General features: G+C 43.0%; 2 protein-coding genes across 2 annotated transcripts in view; both read right to left on the bottom strand.

The window, feature by feature from the left end:
* vps13a (vacuolar protein sorting 13 homolog A) overlaps positions 1-16,952 on the bottom strand; it is a 70,704-nt gene extending 53,752 nt beyond the window's left edge. The window contains exons 1-26 of the mRNA XM_083644342.1: positions 16,838-16,952; positions 15,769-15,812; positions 15,620-15,662; positions 15,440-15,535; positions 14,892-14,993; positions 13,763-13,872; positions 13,488-13,547; positions 13,275-13,334; positions 12,414-12,494; positions 11,625-11,682; positions 10,811-10,938; positions 9,646-9,752; positions 8,120-8,291; positions 7,104-7,166; positions 6,495-6,627; positions 6,167-6,261; positions 5,834-5,976; positions 5,128-5,332; positions 4,919-5,033; positions 3,830-3,966; positions 2,786-2,915; positions 2,148-2,265; positions 1,366-1,501; positions 901-1,012; positions 513-688; positions 43-199 (exon numbers count right to left, since the gene is read on the bottom strand). Coding sequence (XP_083500468.1) covers positions 43-199; positions 513-688; positions 901-1,012; positions 1,366-1,501; positions 2,148-2,265; positions 2,786-2,915; positions 3,830-3,966; positions 4,919-5,033; positions 5,128-5,332; positions 5,834-5,976; positions 6,167-6,261; positions 6,495-6,627; positions 7,104-7,166; positions 8,120-8,291; positions 9,646-9,752; positions 10,811-10,938; positions 11,625-11,682; positions 12,414-12,494; positions 13,275-13,334; positions 13,488-13,547; positions 13,763-13,872; positions 14,892-14,993; positions 15,440-15,535; positions 15,620-15,662; positions 15,769-15,812; positions 16,838-16,937 — 2,881 coding nt within the window. The 5' untranslated portion in view covers positions 16,938-16,952. The remainder of the gene's footprint in view (positions 1-42; positions 200-512; positions 689-900; positions 1,013-1,365; positions 1,502-2,147; positions 2,266-2,785; positions 2,916-3,829; positions 3,967-4,918; positions 5,034-5,127; positions 5,333-5,833; positions 5,977-6,166; positions 6,262-6,494; positions 6,628-7,103; positions 7,167-8,119; positions 8,292-9,645; positions 9,753-10,810; positions 10,939-11,624; positions 11,683-12,413; positions 12,495-13,274; positions 13,335-13,487; positions 13,548-13,762; positions 13,873-14,891; positions 14,994-15,439; positions 15,536-15,619; positions 15,663-15,768; positions 15,813-16,837) is intronic.
* Positions 16,953-18,770: 1,818 nt separating this feature from the next.
* Positions 18,771-22,397, bottom strand: LOC310784245 (C2 calcium-dependent domain-containing protein 4C; the record flags this gene model as incomplete). The annotated part of the gene is given in 3 exon segments (XM_083645264.1): positions 18,771-18,785; positions 21,199-21,221; positions 21,224-22,397. Coding segments are annotated over 3 exon segments (1,212 nt in total).
* Between the last annotated feature and the right edge of the window lie 431 nt (positions 22,398-22,828).

Below are 22,828 nucleotides of genomic sequence, written 5' to 3'. Positions count from 1 at the left end.
TTAAAAGTGATGTGGACCACAGCTCTGTGGGCATCTACTGACCCTTGTACTCTGGGCATTTGAGACAGATCTCTCGGAGGAAGGTGGATGATGTCATGTCAAAGGTGCGTAGCTCCAGCTCCGTGCCCAGACCCTCGATTTCCAAGTGCAGCACCGTCACCTCCTGACCCCCAGACAGACGACACAGCTGCACAGACAACTAGACGGACAGAAGAGGATGAAGAGGAGGAGAATGAGTAGAAAGAAAAAGATCAAGCAGATGAGAAGGAAAGTGGAAGAGAGTCAAAAAGGGGGAGCAGAAGCCGCGGGAGGAGGATTAGTCAATACAAAGTGTGCGATTACTACAGCAGAATAAGATGTAGCCAATTAATTTTTCTGCCCCACAATACGTATTGTCCCATTTTGGTCTCACGATATATTACAATTTTGATTATCATCCCACACCTGTACATCATCCCATATATATTTAAGAAATATCCTACCAATGAAAAGCGCCTCGGACTGTTCCGTACCTCACTTATCTCAAATTTCATGAGGAAGTCGGTCATGTTCTTCTGAGGATCCTTCTTGACCAGACTTCTTGTCTTGAGTGATTCGGAGCGCTGCAACCGGATGGGATCGTCCGAGAAGAACGGCCGATCACCGACGGGAGAGCTGGGACAATCATAGAACAAGTCCTCCTCAGAACCTAGGGGTGGGCAGACACACAGAGGAACACAACACACACACAAAGTCACACACACACAAAAGGACAGACACCGACACGCACAGGCACACACACATACAATGTTAAAGATACAGGTATTTGGCACTGTGTGTGTGTGTGTGTGTGTGTGTGTGTGTGTGTGTGTGTGTGTGTGTGTGTGTGTGTGTGTGTATGCGCACACGTGCATGTCTCACCTAATGAGGTGATGCTGAGGGTCTCACATGACTCAAAAAGGAGTGAGGAGCGCAGGTCGGCTATGTTAGGAGGCTTCCTGGGAGTGAGCTGGGGGGTGAACGACTGCTTTGGCTGAAGAGGAAATAACACCCAACTATGTCACACCAACAGGAAGCTCTGACACCCCCCCCCCAATCAAATTACATTCTAATCAGCAATCAATATTCATGCTGTTCTTTTAACTGCTTCAATTGGCTTCTCCTCTGTCCCTAGGTCTCCACCATACACCCTCTATTAGAGTTACAACTGATGTTTGTACTAGATGGCATAGTATACTGGCATACATTCATTGTTCATCATTTTAAGTGAGTACACAAACTACTCAAATATCAAACCACTCCAATTTCAGAAAGGCACACCACGTATAGATTTCCCAAACAGACACATTAAAAGAACTTGATGTGGAGAAACACTGTCCTTCTTACCTTTGCAGTGGAGCTTGCAGCAGTGCTGCGTGGGGCAGTAGGCTTTGGGATGCTCTCTATCAGCGCCAGAACACCTCGGACCTTATCATCAGAGATACGAAGAGACAGCAGAGGAAGCTCCCCGGAGATCTTAAACCTGGAACACAAGCACAAACACGTAAACACCCACAGATGCACATACAACCCTACGATTCTAAACTTAAAGAGAGATTTAAAAAGGTCACTTTTTAAACATAAAGCCTGTCAAATGTCCTTACTTTTGGCTCTTATAACAGAAGTGTGTATAACTTTAACTTTCATGTGTTTGGGTGTGTCCCATTTACAGACCGGATTACATTCTCAAAATGACTTGGAATCAAATATACTCAATGCACCAATACGTTAATCATGGGGAAGAAAAATGTATATTAGCTCCATTTTATTCTGCTGCTGTAATCACAAATGAGATGGCTTTCACATCACAATTTAATAAGCTCTCCATCGGAATTCTATTATAAGCACTTTGTCAAAACATTTTGAAAGTGTTGTTTACATTCTAGCAAGCGAATGCCATTGCTAGCTCAGAATTAAACATAATTCTGGACAGTCATACTAAGTTTGTGATGTCATTGCACTTTTATTTATTACATCGTATCGTGGTTATAATAATGCATATTGAATTGTATTGTGAAATATGCAGATCGTCCCATCTCTAATACTCAATTATACAAATTCTAAGCACATTTCGTGCAGATCAAAAAGAGTAGTTGACATTTTTGCATTGTACGTAGGTGGAAACATACTTTGGCATGCGGGAGTCTGTGACGACCATGGCCCTTTTGAACAACACCTTCACATCCACTGGCTCCAGGATGTGGAGAGACGACTGTTTCTGCTTACGGGCCTTCTTCCAGTCCCCATCTACACACAGGATAAAAACACATCCAGTTACCAGCTTAGCTTCACTGACACTTTTTATTCTACACACAGAAAAAGATCTCCTGTTGTGAGGGTGGGTATGGATGGTAAAATATTCCCCCCCCCCCCCCGTGTGAAACTTCCAGACAAACCTGTCTAGTAAGCAGGTTTAATGAACAGATAATGCAACAGTGAGAAAATGTATTCAGTTTAGTTGTGTTATTACATTTTCTTTACTTACACAAGGTGCAGCTAGTGTAACAGGCTTTCCCGTCAAAGAAGACTTTACAGAATGTGTACTGTGTACACATAAACCTTTGTATGGTAATTTAATTTATTTATATTTATTTATTATTATTTATGGGGGGAGGGATTCACTAGTGTGCTGCATAGTCTGTGCAGACATTGTTTGTCAGAGGCGTGATGTGTAAGAGCTTTTGCGTGTGTGTGTGTGTGTGTGTGTGTGTGTGTGTGTGTGTGTGTGTGTGTGTGTGTGTGTGTGTGTGTGTGTGTGTTTGTGTACCTGGTTTGCTATAAAGAAACTGCAGGCTGCTGAGCTGTACATCAAAGATGTCGTAGGCTCTGGACATGATGTCTTCAATGTTGCTGCTGCTGGACAGCTGGGGCAGGTTCTTCCTGCTCTGACTGGACACCTGACAACACAATAACACATTGGTTTGAAGCCATGGCAATAAATGCTTTTTAGTGGGGTTCAGTTTGGAGTGGAAACCAAAGGGTGTTGGAGGGGTGGCTTCAAATCTCCAGTCCTGTGTCGAAGCTTTACCCTTTCTTATCCCCTATTTTTCATCTATTATTATTCATCCATCGTCAACCTCTTATCGGGTCATGGAGGTAGCAGTTCCAGCAGGGAACCCCAAACTTTCCTTTCTCTGGCCACATTCGTGAGCTCTGTTTGGGGGATCCTGAGGCGTTACCAGGCGAGTGTGGAGATACTGTATCATCTCTTCATCTAGTCCTCAGTCTGCGCCATGGTCTCCTCCCAGCTGGACGTGCCTGGAACTCCTCCCTAGGGAGGCGCCCAGGTGGCATCCTTACCAGATGTCCGAACCTCCTCAACTAGGCTTCTTTCTATGTGAAGGAGCAGCGGCTCTACTCAGAGTCCATCATGGATATTAGTTTATTTATTTATTTTCAGATTGTTTTCCTCCCGTTTTCTCCCTAATTGTACTTGGACAATTCCCCGTCCCGGTCGTTGCTCCACCCCCCTCTGCCGATCTGAGTTGTAGACTAGTACATGCTTCCCCTGATACATGTGCAATCGCCAGCCACTTCTTTTCACCTGATAGCCAGGCGTTTCCCCGGCAGGATGTAGCACGTAGGAGGATCATGCTATTCCCGCGAGTTCCTCTCCCCTCAAACAAGCCCCCCTGACTGACCAGAGGAGGCACTAGTGCAGCGACCAAGACACATACCCTTAATCCAGCTTTCCACCTGCACACATGACCAATCGTGCCTGTATGGATGCCCGACCAAGCCAGAGGCAACACGGGGGTTCGAACCTGCGACCCTCGTGTTGTTTAGTAGGGAATGCCCTGCCCTTCCTTACCTTAAAGTGTCCCAGGTCCAGCAGCATGATGTTCTCAGTGCCATCGTAGAAGCCCGTCTGTGGAACGATGACGTAGGACGCCATCAGGTTCACATTAAGATCGAGAACCTTCTGTGTCTCGATCACGTACATCAGGCCTGAAAAACAAAACATCAGTGACATATCAGTAATAACCCCATCTAGCCTTCAGATCAAATACATTCAGCTATCCAAGTTTCTGTGTTTTGATGACAACATCCAGTTACATTACAATTACAATAACATTACAGTGTGTAGTCAGCAAATATCAGATCAGTCGGCATATGACTGGAAGGTATCAGTTCAGAACATCTGGGCAAGATAAAAATGCTATCACTATAATATTGCAAACATTGTATATCTCAATATACAATGAGGGGGTGGAGCAACGCCCGGGACAACTTGGCAGGGGCCAAGTACAGTTGGGGAGAAAACGGGGGGAATCCGGGGAAATCCGGGGGTAAAAAGTGCATCACTAAATCACAACATGAATATATTGAATGATCATGTAACCCTTTGGAATGTAGGTAAAGCCCATCGGTGTGGAGCAGGACATTGGTGGAAAAAAGAGCTTGCAATTTCAGCAAACGGCAGTAAATCAATAACACCACCAAAGTCTGAGCGATTCACTGACTGAGAGCTGGCCTGGAAGGTGAAATGCATTCGCGTGTGCCGATAAGAAAATGTGCAATGTGATGAATGTGTTGTTTTAGTTGTGTTTGTTAGTAGTCAGTGCTCCCAGGGAGACACAGCCACAGAAGTAGTAGATTATGATTTTGCCATAATCGAGCAGCCCAAGTCTGTTGGCAAGATGTCAAAAGCATCCTTTCCCTGAAAGCGTATACTGCTCGGCTTTTAGAGAAGATACATATTTTTTTGAACTGGAGCTTCTTCCTTTGCGTCATCAAGGCCCTGCCCATAAATTGAGTAACTCAATCAAAATGCCATTAAGTGAAAGTGAAACCAAGGAATGGCCAACATTAACACTGGTGCTTTGGAGGATTGGATGCAGGCTAGAAATCTATCCCTGATACATGTACGTATATCATATACATGAATTGTGTGACTGACCAGTCGATGTCCGGTCTCTAAACTGCTCCAGTTTCATTAGCGTAGCGTTGGTTAGCTCGTCCAGCTGCAGGTCATCAGGGGGCATGAAGAACGCTGACATGCTGTTCACCGTTTCCTACAGGGAGAACGGCGCACAAAGAACAACTATGACATGTACCCTTCCATGTTTCCTCCTCATGCTCATACTCGCACACTGACACAGCACTCACAGCGTCGTAGATGATTTCCAGGGGCTGTGACTCTACATGGAGGCGCTGATCGGCGCGCTCATCCAAAGGGTTGGTCTCAAACAGGATGCTAAGCAGCGGGGTGCCTGTTCCTGTGGCAGCCTTCCTTGACGACAGGAGGGTGGGGGCGGCGGGGTGGTTAGTGGCCAGGCCCGTCACCTCGAACAGACTGAGCTTGGCTGTGAGTCTGGATGAAGGAGAGGGAAAACAAAATGAATGTCACAACCACCAGGAGGAGGGAGGAGGAGATATTAGTATTGGTAAAAAATACATTGGTGAAAATGAGGTGAAGTATTTTTTTGTTATATTATTTGTTATTGCTTTATTGCTGTGCTGCTTTCTTTCAACTTGAGGGTGGCTCCCATGTTTGCAAAACTCTACTAATGCCAGAAACTGCAATATTTTTCTAATCTGAGCGTCCACTCCCAAGCAAATAAGTGGGAAATTCAGCCAGACATGTTTACAGTAGATATAATTAAATAATGTATCAACTGTCATTTCATATAATTTGTTAAGATCACCAAAGAATCGTCTTCTAGCATATCCAGACAGACTGGAGACAAGACTCTTTAAAACATATTCGCACTATCAAGGCCATGCAGTGGCCTAGCAGAAACAAAAGCTAATGACCCACGACCCTAGAGCCAGTGTGAGAAAGCAGGCTTTAGCAGGAAGAATCAGGACAAACTTGATGGCTTGTGCGCCAGCTCTCTGCGTGAGCATGGACTTCAGCTCTCCCACAGTCAGCTTGATGAGTTCATTCGTGTCCTTTTCGTCTTTGATGGACACAGACAGCTTCTCCATGTGGAAGTTGACCTTCATGTCCTCAAACTACAACAAAGAAATTATGACAGTTTATGACCAAACATATTTTATGTGCATGTGTATGTATGTGTTAAAGATACATAATCAATGTATCTAATATAAGGAGTTTGATTTCAGTAAAAATGTTTAAGTGGGGTGAGAAGAGAAAAGTGAAATAGGAGTTGGAGGTTGGGTCTTGGGGAAGGTAGTGACTCACATCCTTTGGCAGGTTGGGATTACAAGCGGTCTCGCTGTATCCAATGGCAGTGTAGAGTTTGGACTTCTCACCTGGGGTCATCAGCTCATCAAAACCTGAGAAAGCGGCAAGACAGGAGGGAGTAAATGCAATTGCAAGAATAAGGAATAAGAATAAGAAAAGCATTAGCTTTAATCTAACCTTGTGCTAACTTATTAATTAGATAGACTGCTCTTATACAAATACCGTATTATGAAGCTGTTTGCTTTTATCTTATTTTCCCAGATATGTATACTGTATTATTCTTGGTCTGTGCGTCTTTCCTGATATCCTGATATCTATAACCTACCTCCAGTCTTTATGTCTTTAACTGGTGCATCAGCCTCTCCTCCCCAATTCCACATCCAGCTGAACCAACCCGGAGACTCCTCTTCCTCCATCTTCACCCCTGGACGGTAGATACGCAGGCCCGCCTTGCTCGCCTGGGGAAGAACAAGACTAGTTCAGGAGATCTAAATGTTTTCACCCTGGGACAAAATTAGAAATGTAATGTCTGACCCTGAAACTCAGTGGCATCACGAAATATTATGCTTCCATCTGTTTCTCGAGGCTACGCTTAGAACTGTAGATCACTAAACTGCTTTTGGTGCTTGGTATATTAGTGTGAACATGGCAGCAGATTGAAGAAGCATATCTATATCTATTCTATATCTATATATATATATTGTATACACATGTATAAAAATATATATGTATATACACATATATGTATGTACTGTGTGTGTGTGTGTGTGTGTGTGTGTGTGTGTGTGTGTGTGTGTGTGCGTGCGTGCGTGCGTGCGTGCGTGCGTGCGTGCGTATTGTAGGTACAGGTGAGGTAGAGCTACAACATGAGAGATGAGGGCAAGACCCAGATAATCATACTGATCCAGAAACTGTATCTTTGATCAAGCGTTACCTCCATCTCGGCCTGCTGTCTGGCCAATGTGATGTTAAAAATATCCAGCGTCCTCTCAGGCTCCTGGGGAAAGAGATAGAAGACGTATCGATTAGAGCTTTGAACAGCTCCTGGCTGCTCCTTGCGGGAGGCATCAATTACTTCATGTCCATTAATAAGCACATCAGGAAAAGACTATATGCTTGCAGAGCAGAGGAGAGACTGAGGGGAAGCAAAATAAGAACAGACCTCAGTTAAAACCAATGAGCAGATAAATTGAGGAGGAATGCTGTCTCTGAGGCATAATTTGTCCTTGTAAAAAAAATATTGATTTAAAATTCAGTTCAATCTCTTTGTAGGGTTGAATACTGGATTAGATGGAAACCGTATGTTCTTGTAGCAATTAATTACATTGTACCCAAAAAAACAGGCCTGCCATAAAAAATAAAATAAAAATAAAGGCCTAGTGCTATGGATGGATGGGATGAAATGTATCTAGGAAAGACACAATTTGCTGGGGAGGTTACCCATTTATAAGTACCAGTACAAGATCTCATATACTTCACAAAACTAGCGAGTATATGTAATAGTCAGCTAACACTGTAGAGGCTAAGTGTCACTGTGACTTTTGCTCTGTATTCAGTATGTCAGCATTACAGTTTAGGTGAATTATTGTCACTGTAGTTCAAGAACACTTCCAGTGTCTGACAGCATAAAACATCGACGAAAGACGGCAGGAGGCAACATGAGACTAGCGCATCACAGCACCAGAAATATACCAAAACTATGCAGGTTAGATGAGCTGGTGGGTGGTGGGCCGCTCAAATATAATGCATTTATGGGTGACACTTCTTATTACTCTGGCCTCCAACCAACTTCCTCCACAACCTCCCGTCGTCATGCCTTTTTGCCATCTTGTCTTCACCAATGTCCTTGTTTCGAATCAACCCTCCTTTCCTTCCTCTGCTCCACCTGCTCCACCCTTCCCTGTCCACCTCCCTCCCTCCCTCCCTCCATCCCTCCTCCTCCTGTCCCACCTCCAGCTCTTTGAGCAGCTCCTCGCTGGGTTTCTTGTTGGTGATCTTGGCCATGTAGAGCTCCCGATAGCGCTTCACCGTCTGCCTGTGCTGGCGGATGTGCTGCCACGACCACATGTGGAGACTAGGCTTCACGTCCACCTCCAGGATGCCTGTGATCACGTAGCGCCACCTGGGAGAGATAGACGCGCGTAGTAGGAAACACTCAGCAAAGCAAATTACCACTATATTGGATTAACAAGGGTGCTGGTAGTAGAGTACAACTGAGTGAGCATTGATCACAAGAGCGACAATTATAGTGTCAATGGTGGCAGCCAGCAGTATCATGCACAATCGCTACCACTTAAAGTGGTGTTGAACGGTAGAGATGATTAGCACATTCACATGATTAGCCCATTGAGAAACTGATGCATTGCAACTTCCTCTTCATTAAATTGCTCCACAAACTGCCCAACATTTTAACTTTGTTACATTATGTACTGTATCATGTACTAGTAGTAAGTTAGTAACCATTACAATTGTGTTGTTTTTGTTGGATTGATTTGTCAATAAGTTCCAAAAAGAAACTTGCCACAGGAAGTTGCACTGTGCCACTTTCTCAGCATGGAAGTTGTTACCATGACAATGTGAAAAGGGCCTATTGGAGAATTGCTTATTTTCTCTCTCTCTCCACTCACTGCCATCGTATGGCAAAACAGGTCTCAAAATCACATTTTAGCGCACATAAATGAAGGCGAAAAAAGCAGTCGAGACAATATATAAAATGCTAGTCATGTTGCTGAATTGTGTTTCAGTGAATTGCTTTCTTTATGTTTATTAAACATTTCAGTTTGAACAAGTGTAACGCCGAAATCTGGAGGGAATCATTGGAAACTTGTGCCAAAGGATCGAAGCAAATAATACATTTACCAATAATTGTAAATAAGCCAAAAAGATGGGAGACAGGATTTCAATAAAGTAGATTCTCTCAAAACATTAAAAAAAAAATCGCCTCTAACAATTTTTTGCCTATTTACATTTATTGGTAAACATACCATTTTCTTTGTTCCATCGACATATGTTTTTTGAGACCCGTTTCACTATACATTCTCCATTCGCCTCTGACAGAGCACTGAGAAACAGATAATCGCCGATTTTGGGGTTATATCAAAATAGAAAAAAGGAGCTTGTGGGATATTAAGTTCACATTTTAATTTAGAAGTAATGTACAGGTGTACTATACAAGTTTACCAACATGTACATCTTCAAGCAAAAACACGGGCAACAAAACGCAATGCGTTTCAACCTCGCTGGTCTTCGTCAAGCTGTATTAGCAGGGGTTAAATCAAAGCCAGGAAGCAACACACATCCAAGGTATTACCAAAGTTCAACATCACTTTAACCATAAGGTCAAATGGGATCAATGAGATGCAACACACAGTGTGAATGACAACTACCAATAGGTGTTGAGCACCCAAAAGGTACTAAATAAAAAAACAAAAGGTGCAAAAAAAAAAAGGTGGAGTTATAATACAGGGTTTTCTGACCAGATGTAGGCGTTGGTGTGAACGCGGACGTCAGGCCTGTACTTCCTGTATGGCAGGTTGCGTGTCATCAAATCCACTGAGCCCAGCAGCTCCAGAATGCTGATGTACTGGAGAAAGCAGAAAGTGAGCAGATAACCACTAACACCAAGTACTACACAATAATAATAATCACTAACACCAAGTACTACACAATAATAATAATCACTAACACCAAGTACTACACAATAATAATAATCACTAACACCAAGTACTACACAATAATAATAATCACTAACACCAAGTACTACACAATAATAATAATCACTAACTAGTGCTGTTATGATTGAGCAACTCTTTCTTTAACTCTTTGCCTCTTTTAAGTTAAAGTCCCTGGAAACCAGAAATATCTTTTTATTATTTAGCATTTTGAGTTCATCACATCACAGGAACCTATGTTAATAAGCCACCAGCCAAATTTGAACGATGATGAACGTCGCAAAGTATATAAATTTAGGTTTGACAGTCATGGCAAAAGTCATGAGAATCAATTACATTTTAGAGTGTATTTTCTCCCGCGGACTGTGTGGGCGTGTCCCGTCTGCAGCAGGTATTTTCCTCTCTCTCTCTCTCTCTCTCTCTCTCAGAGGAGACCTCTCTCTCCGTTAACGGAGAGCGAGAGAGAGAGGAGAGAGAGAGAGAAGGAAAGAGAGATGGTGTGTGTGTGTGTGTTCGCGCGTTGCTCGGCGAACACACTCGCCGCTGCGCTGCGAGTGCACAGCGCTACTGTGTGTGTGTCAGTGTGTGTGTACGCGCGTGCGTGCATGCGTGTGTGTGATTCGATTAAATCTTATGACGTGATAAGATCCTGCATTTTAGCACCGCGCGCTCCGCTCTCTTCAATGAGGAAATGGAAATCCAGACCTTGTAGAAAAGTGTCGATTTTTGGGGTTAGGGTTGAAAGTAATTCTCTCTCTTTTCAGAGGCACACAATTACTCACATAAGACCCTAAATTTAATAGTTAGGTTTTTGTGGATTTTGGTTTCCAGGGACTTTAAATAAAATTTTCTCTCATCTCATTTTTATTAACATACTTTCTCTTCCAAAGCTCTGCGCGTGCACGCACACGCACACACACAAACACACACACACACACACACACACACACACACACAAACACACACACACCTGTGATCTGTTGAGTTCAATGGCCACCTCACTGAGATTGACCACCAGATCGAATTTAGGAGAGGAGAAGTCCACATCTGACCTCGGATTCATCCGCAGCTTAGCATCTGCTGTGATGGGGCAAAAAACTGTGGACAAGAAACAATATAAAATATGTGTTTTAAACGATGTGTAAATCCTGGCACATTGAAACCATAATGTATAACTGTACTGAACATATGTGCTTTTAATGTATTTTGGGGCTGTAAAAGATTTAGTTTATGTTTGCATTGAAGGAAAACTGGCCTACATTTTTAGAGAGGGTAGGGTAGCATATGCTTATGATTGTTAAATGCGTTGGTGGTGGTGATTCAAACTGCATGATTCAAACATTGTACTGCTGGTGCAAATCAGATAAGTATTGAACTTTGTCATTGTGAGTCATGATATTGTGTCAGTGTTTAGTTAGCTTATATAATTTATTTGCACATGGAAAATATGTGTCATGCCAGTGCAAGTTCCAGGTGGCTGTGGGTGGGTTTCATTTGGTTGCCTGGGGGGGAGGCATTTGATATGAAAATCAAATGCATTCACAGCAAAGCCAGTGATCCACAGTCTGAGCATAAACACAAACATTGTAACCAAAAATATAGATGCAACACTGACTGACGATGTGTCATTTATTAAGCTTTCAGAGATTTTTTACTTCCCCGTTACTACATGTTGTGTTGCCTGGCAGCATTAGCTTATAGAACATAATACCTTGCTGACCCAAAAGGCCCAACTTCAGAATTGATGGCTCTGGTTCTAACTAAGGTTACAGTGAAACACTCACTGAAGTCATGGATGACGTTGGATGAGTTGTGGACCGCCATGCTGTTCTGGAGACATCGCTATAGAAACAAACACACCAGAAGAGATGCTTCATTTACACTCTAAAATAAATGGATGTAGAGTCGATCACTGAAGGAAAGTACGATAATATCCCATCCTAATATCCCATCCAGCAAACCTTTTACCCAATTATGTCTGGCAAAGTGCTTTTGTGTTTTAGAAGAACCGCCAATGAAATTAGCATTGATCAGAGTGTGCAGATGGCACTTTCTAATATTCACTAGCAATTTCTGAGGGAAACACGTTACACAAGGACCTACTGTAAGGAAAAGGCTTTCATACTGTATTTCTTACTTTAACATTTACTTGACTTTTAACGTTCTGCTGACAGGCTGACTAGCGCTGTTCTACAGGTCCGCATTGATGTGATTATGATTATTTCCTTGTCTCCGTCAACTCGTTCAACCCAACTGCGGATAGACTTAGTACAGTATGGTTTGGGTTGTATCTCCATTCATTAGCTGAATAGCCTAAATAAACCAGATAAAAAAAGAACATCTGTGCATCCCAAATCAATATTTAGTTTCATGACAAGACTGTGTGAATTACGCAAAATAAATAAGAGCAATGTCTTTCTTTCTTTTTTCTTCTCCCAATCACTGTGTGGTATTTGTGAAATAGATTGCCATAAGAGAGACTGTGGCTTTGAGTGAGACAGGCCCTGACATGGCTAAACCCAGCCAGATGGAGGCAGCATAATACAGTAATGACAGACATGCTGCTGACTCACCAGGGCCTCATCTGGACTGTGATTGGAGAAGAGCACTGAGTTGACGTTCCAGTAGGCAAACAGGCTGTCAAGCTGAACCAGCTGAGAATTCAAGCACAAAGCCATTATTGTAGAGAGCAGTTACTTGCCATAGTGTTGATATCGGGCTGCTAAATGTTATGTATTATCTATGTTATGATGTCGTGGTTTCCCCAAACATTTACAACATGAAGTAGACTTTATTATTATTATTTTAGGGTATCTTATTAATCTAAAAACAAAACAGGGTACATTTTGATTAGCATTCCGAGTAACGAAAAGGCTCTATCAGCTTAGATTGCAAGAAAAGCCCTTTTGAAAGATGAAGAACATTTCAACTTTTCACCATCTGGGCGTTGCTTGATGACATCACTAGGTTGACTGTACAGTACAGTGGATTACAGGCTAAGTCTTGGTATTAAGTATTCTAATAGGCTCACAGCATATGCTGTTGTGTTTCTGACTTGGATTGTGGTTGTTTTGATTCATCAAAACATTCAAAATCCCTACTAATGTACTGTACAGCCACCCTAGTGATGTCATCCATCAGCGCGCTAGTTGGAGAAAAGCTGAAATGTTGTTCATCTTTCTAGCAAATCTAGGTCAATTTCAGACTTGAAATCAGTGTCCTGTCTTGTCTGAGGTGAAAAGCAAATTAACTAGATTCATATGATCAAATGTTGCATGTCTTCTTTAACTTCCCCTTTACTTGAGGGAACAATAAACTGGGGAAGGGGGGGCTGTGTCTGGTGTCTGTTTCCTGAAAAATACGTTACTGTAATAAAAAAGCTTCAGGTTATAATATACAGGTGTTGCTGACAGAAATAGTATTTGAACTTCAACCTTGAAGAAGAGCTTGGCATTCTCATCAAGAAGACAAGGCTTCCAGTTCTCATCAGCGGTCTGTGAAATCACACAAGCAGTGAGTTAATTTGATTTATTAAATTAATTCAATTAAGTTAAATTAAAGATTAAATACAATTTAATCGCTAATTACATTATTACTATTACCGGTACATCATATTATCTGACTGGAGGGACAACATAACACATCACCTGGAGGCTGAGGTTTTTCAGTGACACCCCAAATGACAAGGGACAACTGGGATTGGTGACCTGAGAGAAAAATGGAGAAAAAGAAAGAGCTAGGCCATAGAATATTTAAGTCATTTTATTTTATGTCTGCATTCGCTGAGCTTTTGTCGCTCTTTTCGCTCTGTGTACAGTATAGTATTTATTACATGCTCTACCAGCAGAAATATATATGTTGTTATACATATCTTTTGTTATACTGTACATGCACTAAGAGGTAACTTAGCTTGAATACTCACATCATCCTCATAGCGTACGTGGATGTTAGAGATCTTGACTTGCACGTTTTTAATGACCTGAGTGACCAGCTTCTCCACAAAGGTGTCCTGCTTCTCTATCTTAGGGTTCTCTGTCAAAAACAAAGACAAATATGCTTTTACAATGACGGGATATTTTGTGGCAACATACCAATAATCAGCTGACAGACTCCATTTTGAATGCTTAGCACAGTATACAGTATTAGCACAGATACATGAGATACTGAACTCAATAAAAGAGAACATATTTGTTTTTTAACTTATTGCAATTATGTCCCGAAATAGAACTGTTCTGATGAACTGCAAGGTCCTCCTAACACTGTTTTCCACTTCAGGACCAAAAACAACTAGCCGGGAGTCCAATTCACACAGTTTTCAAGGCCCTGTTTGACACAGTATTAGTATTCGACACAGGACCGTGGTTGATATGCTGCTACCAGTCTCACACAAAACAGCTCTGATTAGCATGTTCAGCTCAGCAGTGTCAAACCACAGGAAATAGGAAATCTAAATGTGTGAGACCTGTGGCCTTAGCTGCTCCAAAATATCACACAAAACTTCACAGACAAACCATGACCGCATGCCACATGGCTTCAAATATCAGTTCCTGCTATGCTGCTGCATCTCCTGCACGCTACGCTACTGTGTCCTATCTATCCAAAGAATGATTGTTGTTTCATTTGATTCATTATCAGAGGAGGCCTAGAGGCTGAAAATGATTCAGTGTTCCACAAGGGGGGGAAATGAAACAGACAATTAATATATATATATATAGTAGAAATGCATATTGTTTTCCTATCCTGTATAAATCATATTGTGACCCCCAAAATGTTCTTGTGACCCCCTGGCAGGGTCCCGACCCCCAGGTTGAGAACCACTCAGCTAACTGACATAGCAGTAAAATGCTTTAAGTGCACTGCCCATTCTCTTTTACAACTAAACTAAAAATGTCTCTGAAAGCTGTGAAAAAGAAAAAAAAGTCTCTGCACTGCAGGGTACACACGCACAAACGTGCGCGCAAAAGCACACACACACACACACACACACACACACACACACACACACAAGCTGAACACACGCAAACTAATTTGTGGTGTAGCTGAACCCTGACCTTGCTCAGCAGCCTTCTGCTTGGTCTCCTCTATCCTCTGTAGCTCCCTCTGACGAGCCTCCTGCAGCTGCTTCTCCTCCTTCTCTGCATCATACTTTATACCTGGACAGAATGGGGTCAATTCATTATTATATGTCTGCACACACACCACACAAAATACTGAAACAAACACACAAAAACACACAATACAATTACAGATGTTTTAGGTAAGTGAAAGTGTGCTATTGTCTGACTATTGTGTGAAAGTATGTTGTGCATCCTAATCAGAACACTTGCTCAGTATCCTGGATTTGAAATTTGTTTAGTGGGATTTTTATTTATTTTTATGAGTCTGAATGAGTTGTCATAGTGCAAAATACTACCAAATTAACTATAGTGTATATAATGCTATGTTACAAGAGTGACTGTGTTGGCATTGTCATGTGGCAGGTTGGTATTTTTCAAGCACTGCATGACCTCACTGAAACATTAAGTATTAGCAGTGCACATTCATTTATAATCAGTATGACTATTAAGTACTTAGCAGGACATAGAAAATGATCTCTTACTGGCTGTGGGAACTATCAGAAGAAAAACACCATCCAGTGTCGCCTCCACTGATTGGGTGTAAAGGTTCTTCCATGGAATCTTCAGCTCTAGCCGTCCTGTTAAAGCAAACAGAAAGTGAAAGTGTTCTTCTGGAGCGGGTGGAAGCAAAGTGTGTCAGAGAGCAGTGACTAGAATCTTACCTATATGTCCCGCTCTAACTTTAAAAGGAATGTCAAGTTGACTCTGCAAAAAAAGGAACATTCAATGATTCTAATATGAACCGCCATAACATTGATATTGTGCTTAATTATTGTTATTGTGACTCAAGCCTTTTAACAACTTCACTTACCAAGGCATTTTCCTTGATTTCTAGATTTGTGAGTACAGCATCACCTGTGGCAAAAAGAACACTTGCTTATTGTTTTACTATGTACATTTAACTAATCACATCAAGTCAAATAGATTAGTAAGGTGTTACAAATGCTTATCAAAATAGGGCACCTTAATAAGCTTAGGTCAACAGCCTTGTCTGACGCATCAATTATTAAGGCCATTCATCATTACTATAGGCCACCAGAGACCTACTGTGCAGTGTGTGTTGCATTTTGGACGAGGCGATAGTACCACTCCACTGTCTGAGAGTAAACAGCAAAAACACAATGCCACGAAACTGCACTTTGACCACAGCTTTATTGCATTATAAGCTAGCAGGAATAAGGACCACGCTGGAATTTAATCTGTGACCTACTGTTACTGTAGTGTGTCATTTGCAGTTGCTCCTTTCTTGCATGTTTGTTTTACTTCTCAGAGGTACTAAACCATTGATTGACAGTATTATAATATACCGTCCATGAACTAAACACAGCTGACAGTACTAGTGACAGACTGTCACTGACAGCGAGTGAATTGGAAAGGTAGTTCGGCACCATTTTTCCCTCTAATTAATTATCTTCTTTTGCCATAATGTGTAGGGTTGACGTTATGGGACTGCCTGTGTCTCTTTCTGGTAACGTTAGAGCTGGTAATTCGGACTCTGAGAATGAAACACTGCAAGTCACAAGGCTGTGTGTGAATTGAAAGGGTGTGACCCCTTCGGACTCCTTACTTTTCTGAAGCTCTGAACAACACAGTAACGTTACGTTAGCCTACAGTCTCACTAGCAAATCAGCTAGGTGCACCAGGAAACAAACAAAACTGGCTGATCTAGCCAGCTATAGGCAATCGAGTGCAGTTTGCAGTCCACAACGGGGCAGCTAAACTCGGTTTTGGACCGATAACTGACGCTGACAGCTGGAGGACCCTCTCACACACGCCTTAATACAGTAGCTAACCTAAGTTAGCATTAGCTAGCTAGCTTAGCGAGCGAGCAAGTAACGTTACACTAGAAACAACAAATCATGATTCAGATTTTTAGCTACCTCCCCATATGCCGAGCTTGAGCTGTGAGCTGTCAAGGTTGACAACGTAGTCCCCTAGAAATTTATTGAGGACATCTACCACCACGCTTTCGAAGACCATGTTCTTGCCCGTCTCTTTCACCTCTCTGTCACCATGTTTACGTTCGGTCAGTGGGCTCGACTGGATGATGACACTGACAGCTCGCTGCGGTGGGCGGTGCCTCGACGTGACCTGCGGTGACGTCAGAGTGGGGGGATGTGTGGACCAGGGACCAAGGGACCATGGCCATGGACCAACGCATGGATGGATCAACGCCAACGGTACGTGTCGACCAAGGAGCCAGGTAAAAAAATATTCCTACGAGAAACTATTGAACTGTTGTAAAAAATATAAAAATAAAAAAGATTAAGGGATGTCTGTGACTGGATAATAAATCATAGTACATCCAATGATGAAAAAACAAGGGCAACTTCGGCCACGTACATCATGATGTAGCAACAACCAGCCAGGTGACCTCATACTCAAGCCCATTCGAGAAATCGCCCAAGTTTAGCACTGACATCACGGATGACATCATCACTGACGAAAAAAAGCCTTATCTTGACCATGCGCTGCACAGGCTGCTCATGTGGTAAAAAGGAGCCAGGTAAAAGGGTGGGCTGGAGCTTACCCCGCTAAGCGGGCGCTTCTCGCTCATACTGAGCATTAGCCCACTTAACATTCCCCATAAGACCAGCGTTCCGCTCTCGCGGCTAGATTATTTACCTGAGCCAGAAACTTGAAGTGAAGACCCTATCCTATGCGCAACATCCTCTTCTAGATAGCAACAGATGACGCCGCTTAACTTGTTGCATAAAATCCACTTTTACGTCTTTTTTTATATCAAAAAGTCCTTAATGCAATACCATTCAGGAAGTCTCTCGTTGCTGTTATTTTGTTATTTATTATTTTATCCTTTTATTCTTTTATTCTTTTATCTTTATTTATTCTTAGGGGTACAGTACAGTATATCTGTATTATATACTTTGTCTGCCCTTTGGTCTGGACTGAGGTTTTTTCTTTTGTGCTTTAATACAATGATACATTGTAGCTCTTTCTTGTGATATAAATGTGCTGCTGTGAGCGAACTGCACTTTGCTACTATGCACTTTATATCTCTACTGTGCACTTTAGATCGTTGCTACTGTTGTCATTTGCACTTTAACTATTGTGTTGCACTTTAAACTGCTGCTCTAGACTGTTTTTACAATGTTTTTTTTGTCTTATTTGTTTTTATGTATGTACCTCGTACTACGCTTTCTGCAATCCAATTTGCCCTTTTGGGACACTTAATAAATCTTGAATCTTGAATCTTGAATCTTGGGGGGCACTGATGATGTCATAGTGATGTCATAAGAACAAAATCATCTTATGACATCATGGATTGGGATGTCAGCACGATGACACGATTGGGATGTCATAAATCAGTGAATTATGATGTTATCAGTGATGTCACTTGAGCATTGTGATGTCATCAGTGATGTCACTTGAGCGATTGTGATGTCATTAGTGCTGTCACTCAACCAATAAATCCTGGTATGAGCCGATGGCGCACAGCTGCACGATGGTGCTTAGGTGGATGACCGGTGTCTGTCTGTCAGTCCAGAGTCTCCAACTCTTGCAGAAAATTGTATGAAACCCATGACTAAAATAGTCATACATTCTTCCAGGGGGTCTCTGGAACCCCCTCAAGGTCCCTGGACCCCACTTTGACAACCACTGGGCTGGAGGGCTGGATGTCTTTTTGTTTGGAGGTCTTTTTGTTTGTAAAAAAAAAAATCAACTTTCATCTTTCTCTGATGTTCACTTCACACAAAAGTAGCGTATTTTAAAGGGTAAAAAGCATCTAGGCTAAATGAATGCTTTCTGAAAATTGACTGTTGTTTGGTGGTGATACCTTATGATGAAGTCAGTTTACTCATCATAGGCCTTGTCCACACATACACAGGTATTTTGGAAAACAGCTTATTCTAGCGTTTTGGCCTTCTGTCCACAATGCTGTTTTAGGACACTGAAGGAACCTACGAGGCTACCGTTTTAGTTTGAATTATGTTTATAAGTTAACCTTGCTGTTGCGGAAGAGGTCTCGCTGACCTCATCCTAGAACCCACCCTGGGCACCCGTCGTGGCGACCACTGAGTCTCCTACCGTTATGGGTCACTAGGTGTTTCACTTGATTCATAGATTAGCCGGTGCTCGCCCCCGACAGGACGCAGAGGAGATCTGACATCATTGATGATGTCATCGGCCACGAAGATCCATGTCATCATAGCAGGATGATGACATCGTGGTGAGGTCACACGCATGATGACCTCTGAACCGCGGAGGGATGGGATGACAGTTAGTAAATGGCAACAGCTTTATCCACTGCGCCACTGTCCCTCATCCCCTTTAGCACCTTGACCGGAACCTTCTTAACACTTGCTGTATTTCTCCTTACTCTTCTGCTTGAAATCCGTGATCCACCTCGACCACCACCATATATGGGAATCTCTGAAATGCAGGATGGTAGGGGCAGCCCACCCTACTCTGCCTCCGCCACCCTGCATTTAGAAATCTGCTCCCCCACCCCCTTTTAGAAAATTGGCATGAACCAAACACACACCTACAACTTCACACACACACACACACACACACACACACACACACACACACACACACACACACACACACACACACACACACACACACTGTTTCATACACATGGTGAAATGGCCTCCAAGCCTCAGTGGGGCCAACCTGTTAATTGATTATGGTGATATAGCATTTTAGTCACAGTAGTTGTAGGGTAAATCAAACAGTTGATACATTTCAAAATGTAAACGTAGTGACCCTCATTGACTTATATTAAAAGAAGCTTTGACAAAAAACAACAGGATTTTTTATTTCTAAAATTGTATAACAGTGTACATTGAACATAAAATAAGAAAATAATAAGCCTTCATTGATTGTAATTCCTTGTGCAGTTTTTCAAAAGCAACTGTTCTGCTTACTTGTTCACGAGAAATTTTGTGTTTGTCAAAGGGAAGGTTTATTTGAATATGCTGTGTAGGGTTGGGCGATGTCAACCAAACAGCTGGTTTCACCATGAAACATCACGATGGACGATGGCATCGTCGTTGACCGGCGGGATTAGGGATTAATTAATTATTTATGAAGTTGCAGTGCTGCAATGGCCTTTGGCAGCACCACTGCAAAGTTTACGTTTACAACAGTACAGCACACGTCATGAGAGACCAGCAGGCTTGGATAGGCTACTACTACAGCACAGAGCCAGGTGACTGAAGCAGTAGGCTATCACTACCAGCAATATTGAATTGCACAAAACAAATAACGTTAACATTACAGATCCTAACCAATACACCAACGTGTGTGTGTTGAATTTAACTGGCTGGCAGAAAACGGAGTGGGCTACAGTAGAGCTACAGGCATTCAGCTTGTTATTAAACAATTCCTTCACATGTTGAAAGCCAAAAGGCCAGTATTCAGCAGATAAGTCATATAAAATAAAAATTTTACTCAATGTCTCATTTGACTTGCAGATCTATAATAGCTGTCTGTTCAAGGTTCTGTCTTAGAGAAAGCTAAATAGACATAGCACTGTTCAAACTGCAGTGTGGCTGCTGCAGCTCACTTGACAGAGCATTTTTTTTCCTTAAAAAACTGTACGATGCAGCAATCTTAAATTGGCGTCTGGGAGAACCTTGACAGATTAAATAAAGATAAAACAGAAACTTAACATACATAACATAACATAACATAATATACTATAGTATAATAATAATAGTAATAGTACTGTGCATAACCAATTCAACCTCTTACAGTATTAAACAGTATAGATATAATTTTTTCTCTAAAGCAGCTAGGTTTTCAAAGTGGGAGGCGGGCCTCTTGGCAACACAAAAAGTGGTTTATGTCGAAAACCGTTCAACCGTTCTACTTCAAACTTGAAGACTGCACTGCCGGGAACCCGATGGAGTACGGTGCCAAATTATCTCGAGAACCGTTCATCCGATTGACTGCAAACTTGCTGGGTGCGCTGCTAGGCACCCAAGAAAGTTCAGTGTCGAATTTCGTGCAATTCGACCAATCAGAACATGGCTTTCACGTGTCTCGAGAACCGTTCGTATGATCGACTTCAAAATTGGGGGTGCGCTGCTGGGGAGTTGACAGAGTGCAGTGCCGAATTTCGGCATGAGTTTGGTCACACAGCCCCCAAAAAAGTGCACCCATGGCACATCGTCTCCAGAGTCTCCACCCTAGAATTTTATCAAATTAATGGTCCATGGCACACAAAATAAGTTGTATGGCAGTTTTTTTTTTGAGTTTCAGATAAATGGACTGTGTGTTCCTCTACCCATTTAAAAGAGGCAGTAACTGAGACAGTGGCTTATTGATGACTCCCATCACAGTCCCCCGCCTCAGTGTCCCAGGACTAGGTTTGTCCATCACCTTCAGCCTGAGCTCCAGGACCAGCAGGCTGTCCTGACTGAGCTCTGTGAAAAAGAAATCCTCGTTGAACACGGGGCTGCGGCAGTTCCTGATGATGGCGCTATCCTGTCGCTGCAGCTTCCCCGGGGTCAGACACACGCTCACTGCGCAGTTCAAAGGTCGTCGGTCGTCGTCGTCGGCCTCTCTCAGGCCCTCCACGGACACCAGGCGCACCCGGACCGTGGACAGGGATGAGAAAGCGGCGTCGGTGGACGCGGTGTGCTCGGCGGAGAGGCGGACTTTGCCGGGGCCCGGTGGCAGAGGGAGGACGTGCTCACGCTGGAGCCGCTCCTGGCAGTGCAGAGCGTCCAGAGGAAAGAGGTGGATGGGCGGGCGCAGGGTGAACGAGCCTCCCTCTGAGCTACTGGGAGAGCCCGTTAAAGCCTCGCCCCTCCTCTTCCACATCCCTCTCTCCTCTCTGGTCCCAATTCCTGAAGAACAGGACAATGGCCCTTTAAGAGAGCCACTGTAAGGGGAGCCAAGTGGAGACGAGTCATCGGAGGAAGGTGTTTCGCTCTCCGTGCTTCCTGTCTCTGACAGGCTCTTGCATGAAAACAGAGGGAAGAATCCAGAGGTTGTCTTGGGCAGGTTTCTTTCATCTTTCAATGTGGGTGCCGCTAAAGGACTGCGCCTATCGAACACATAAGCAGGACACTTTAAGTGAAACAGAGACTCTTTGCGGCGAGTGTTAGGGCTCTCATACATCCCTGCCAGGCCGTATCCCTCTGCGGAGAACGGCAACGGCTTCTCTTTAGCCCTCTGAGGCACAGGACTTCCAACAGCCATCCATCCACCATGTGTAGCGCGTGAAGGAGTGGGGCTCCTGTGTACCTGGCTGCACAGATGAGGTGGAGGTCTCTCAGCTTCCAGCAGAGGGCTTCTCTTGCAGAGACGCGGTGGCAGACAGAACTCTGGGATCTTGTCCGGGGTGAGGATGTTGTTGTGCAGACTGGCGGAGAGGCAGAGATCCTCCTCGCTCTTCCCCACATAACGACTCAGCTCTCGGGGGATGTTCTCCATGCTCTCCCTGATCTTCCCCAGGAGCCACATTGTTATTTCTCAATGAGAAATCACCGCCAATGTGAAATCCCTACACAGAATATGCATGCATATTCGTTTGGGCAACAAGAATATCAATGAACATTTTTGGCTAATCTGAAACAACCAAAGCATTAAACACGAAGCAGGAAAACCATGATTCATGCATAACATGACATGAATTCATTAACAAAAATGATAACTTACTGTACATGTTTCTCAATTCTCAACACTATGGGTGGAAGTAACTAATTACATTGCTCCTGTTACTGTAATTGATTAGGTTGTTTGTGTACTTTTGTACTTTTTTGAGTATTCTTTTTTAAGTCAGTAATTCGGCTCCCATCCATGAATGCAAATAGCAACAGAAACTGGACCGTCATAAATTGGCCAATTGTGCAGCCATTCACAGTGAGAGGAGGAATCTGGCTTTACTTTGTGCA

The sequence above is a fragment of the Poromitra crassiceps genome, assembly GCF_964638095.1.
Source record: "Poromitra crassiceps genome assembly, chromosome: 10".
In the NCBI taxonomy this organism is placed as follows: domain Eukaryota; kingdom Metazoa; phylum Chordata; class Actinopteri; order Beryciformes; family Melamphaidae; genus Poromitra; species Poromitra crassiceps.
Note: the sequence above shows the minus strand (reverse complement) of the source record. Positions and strands in the feature narration are given on the sequence as shown.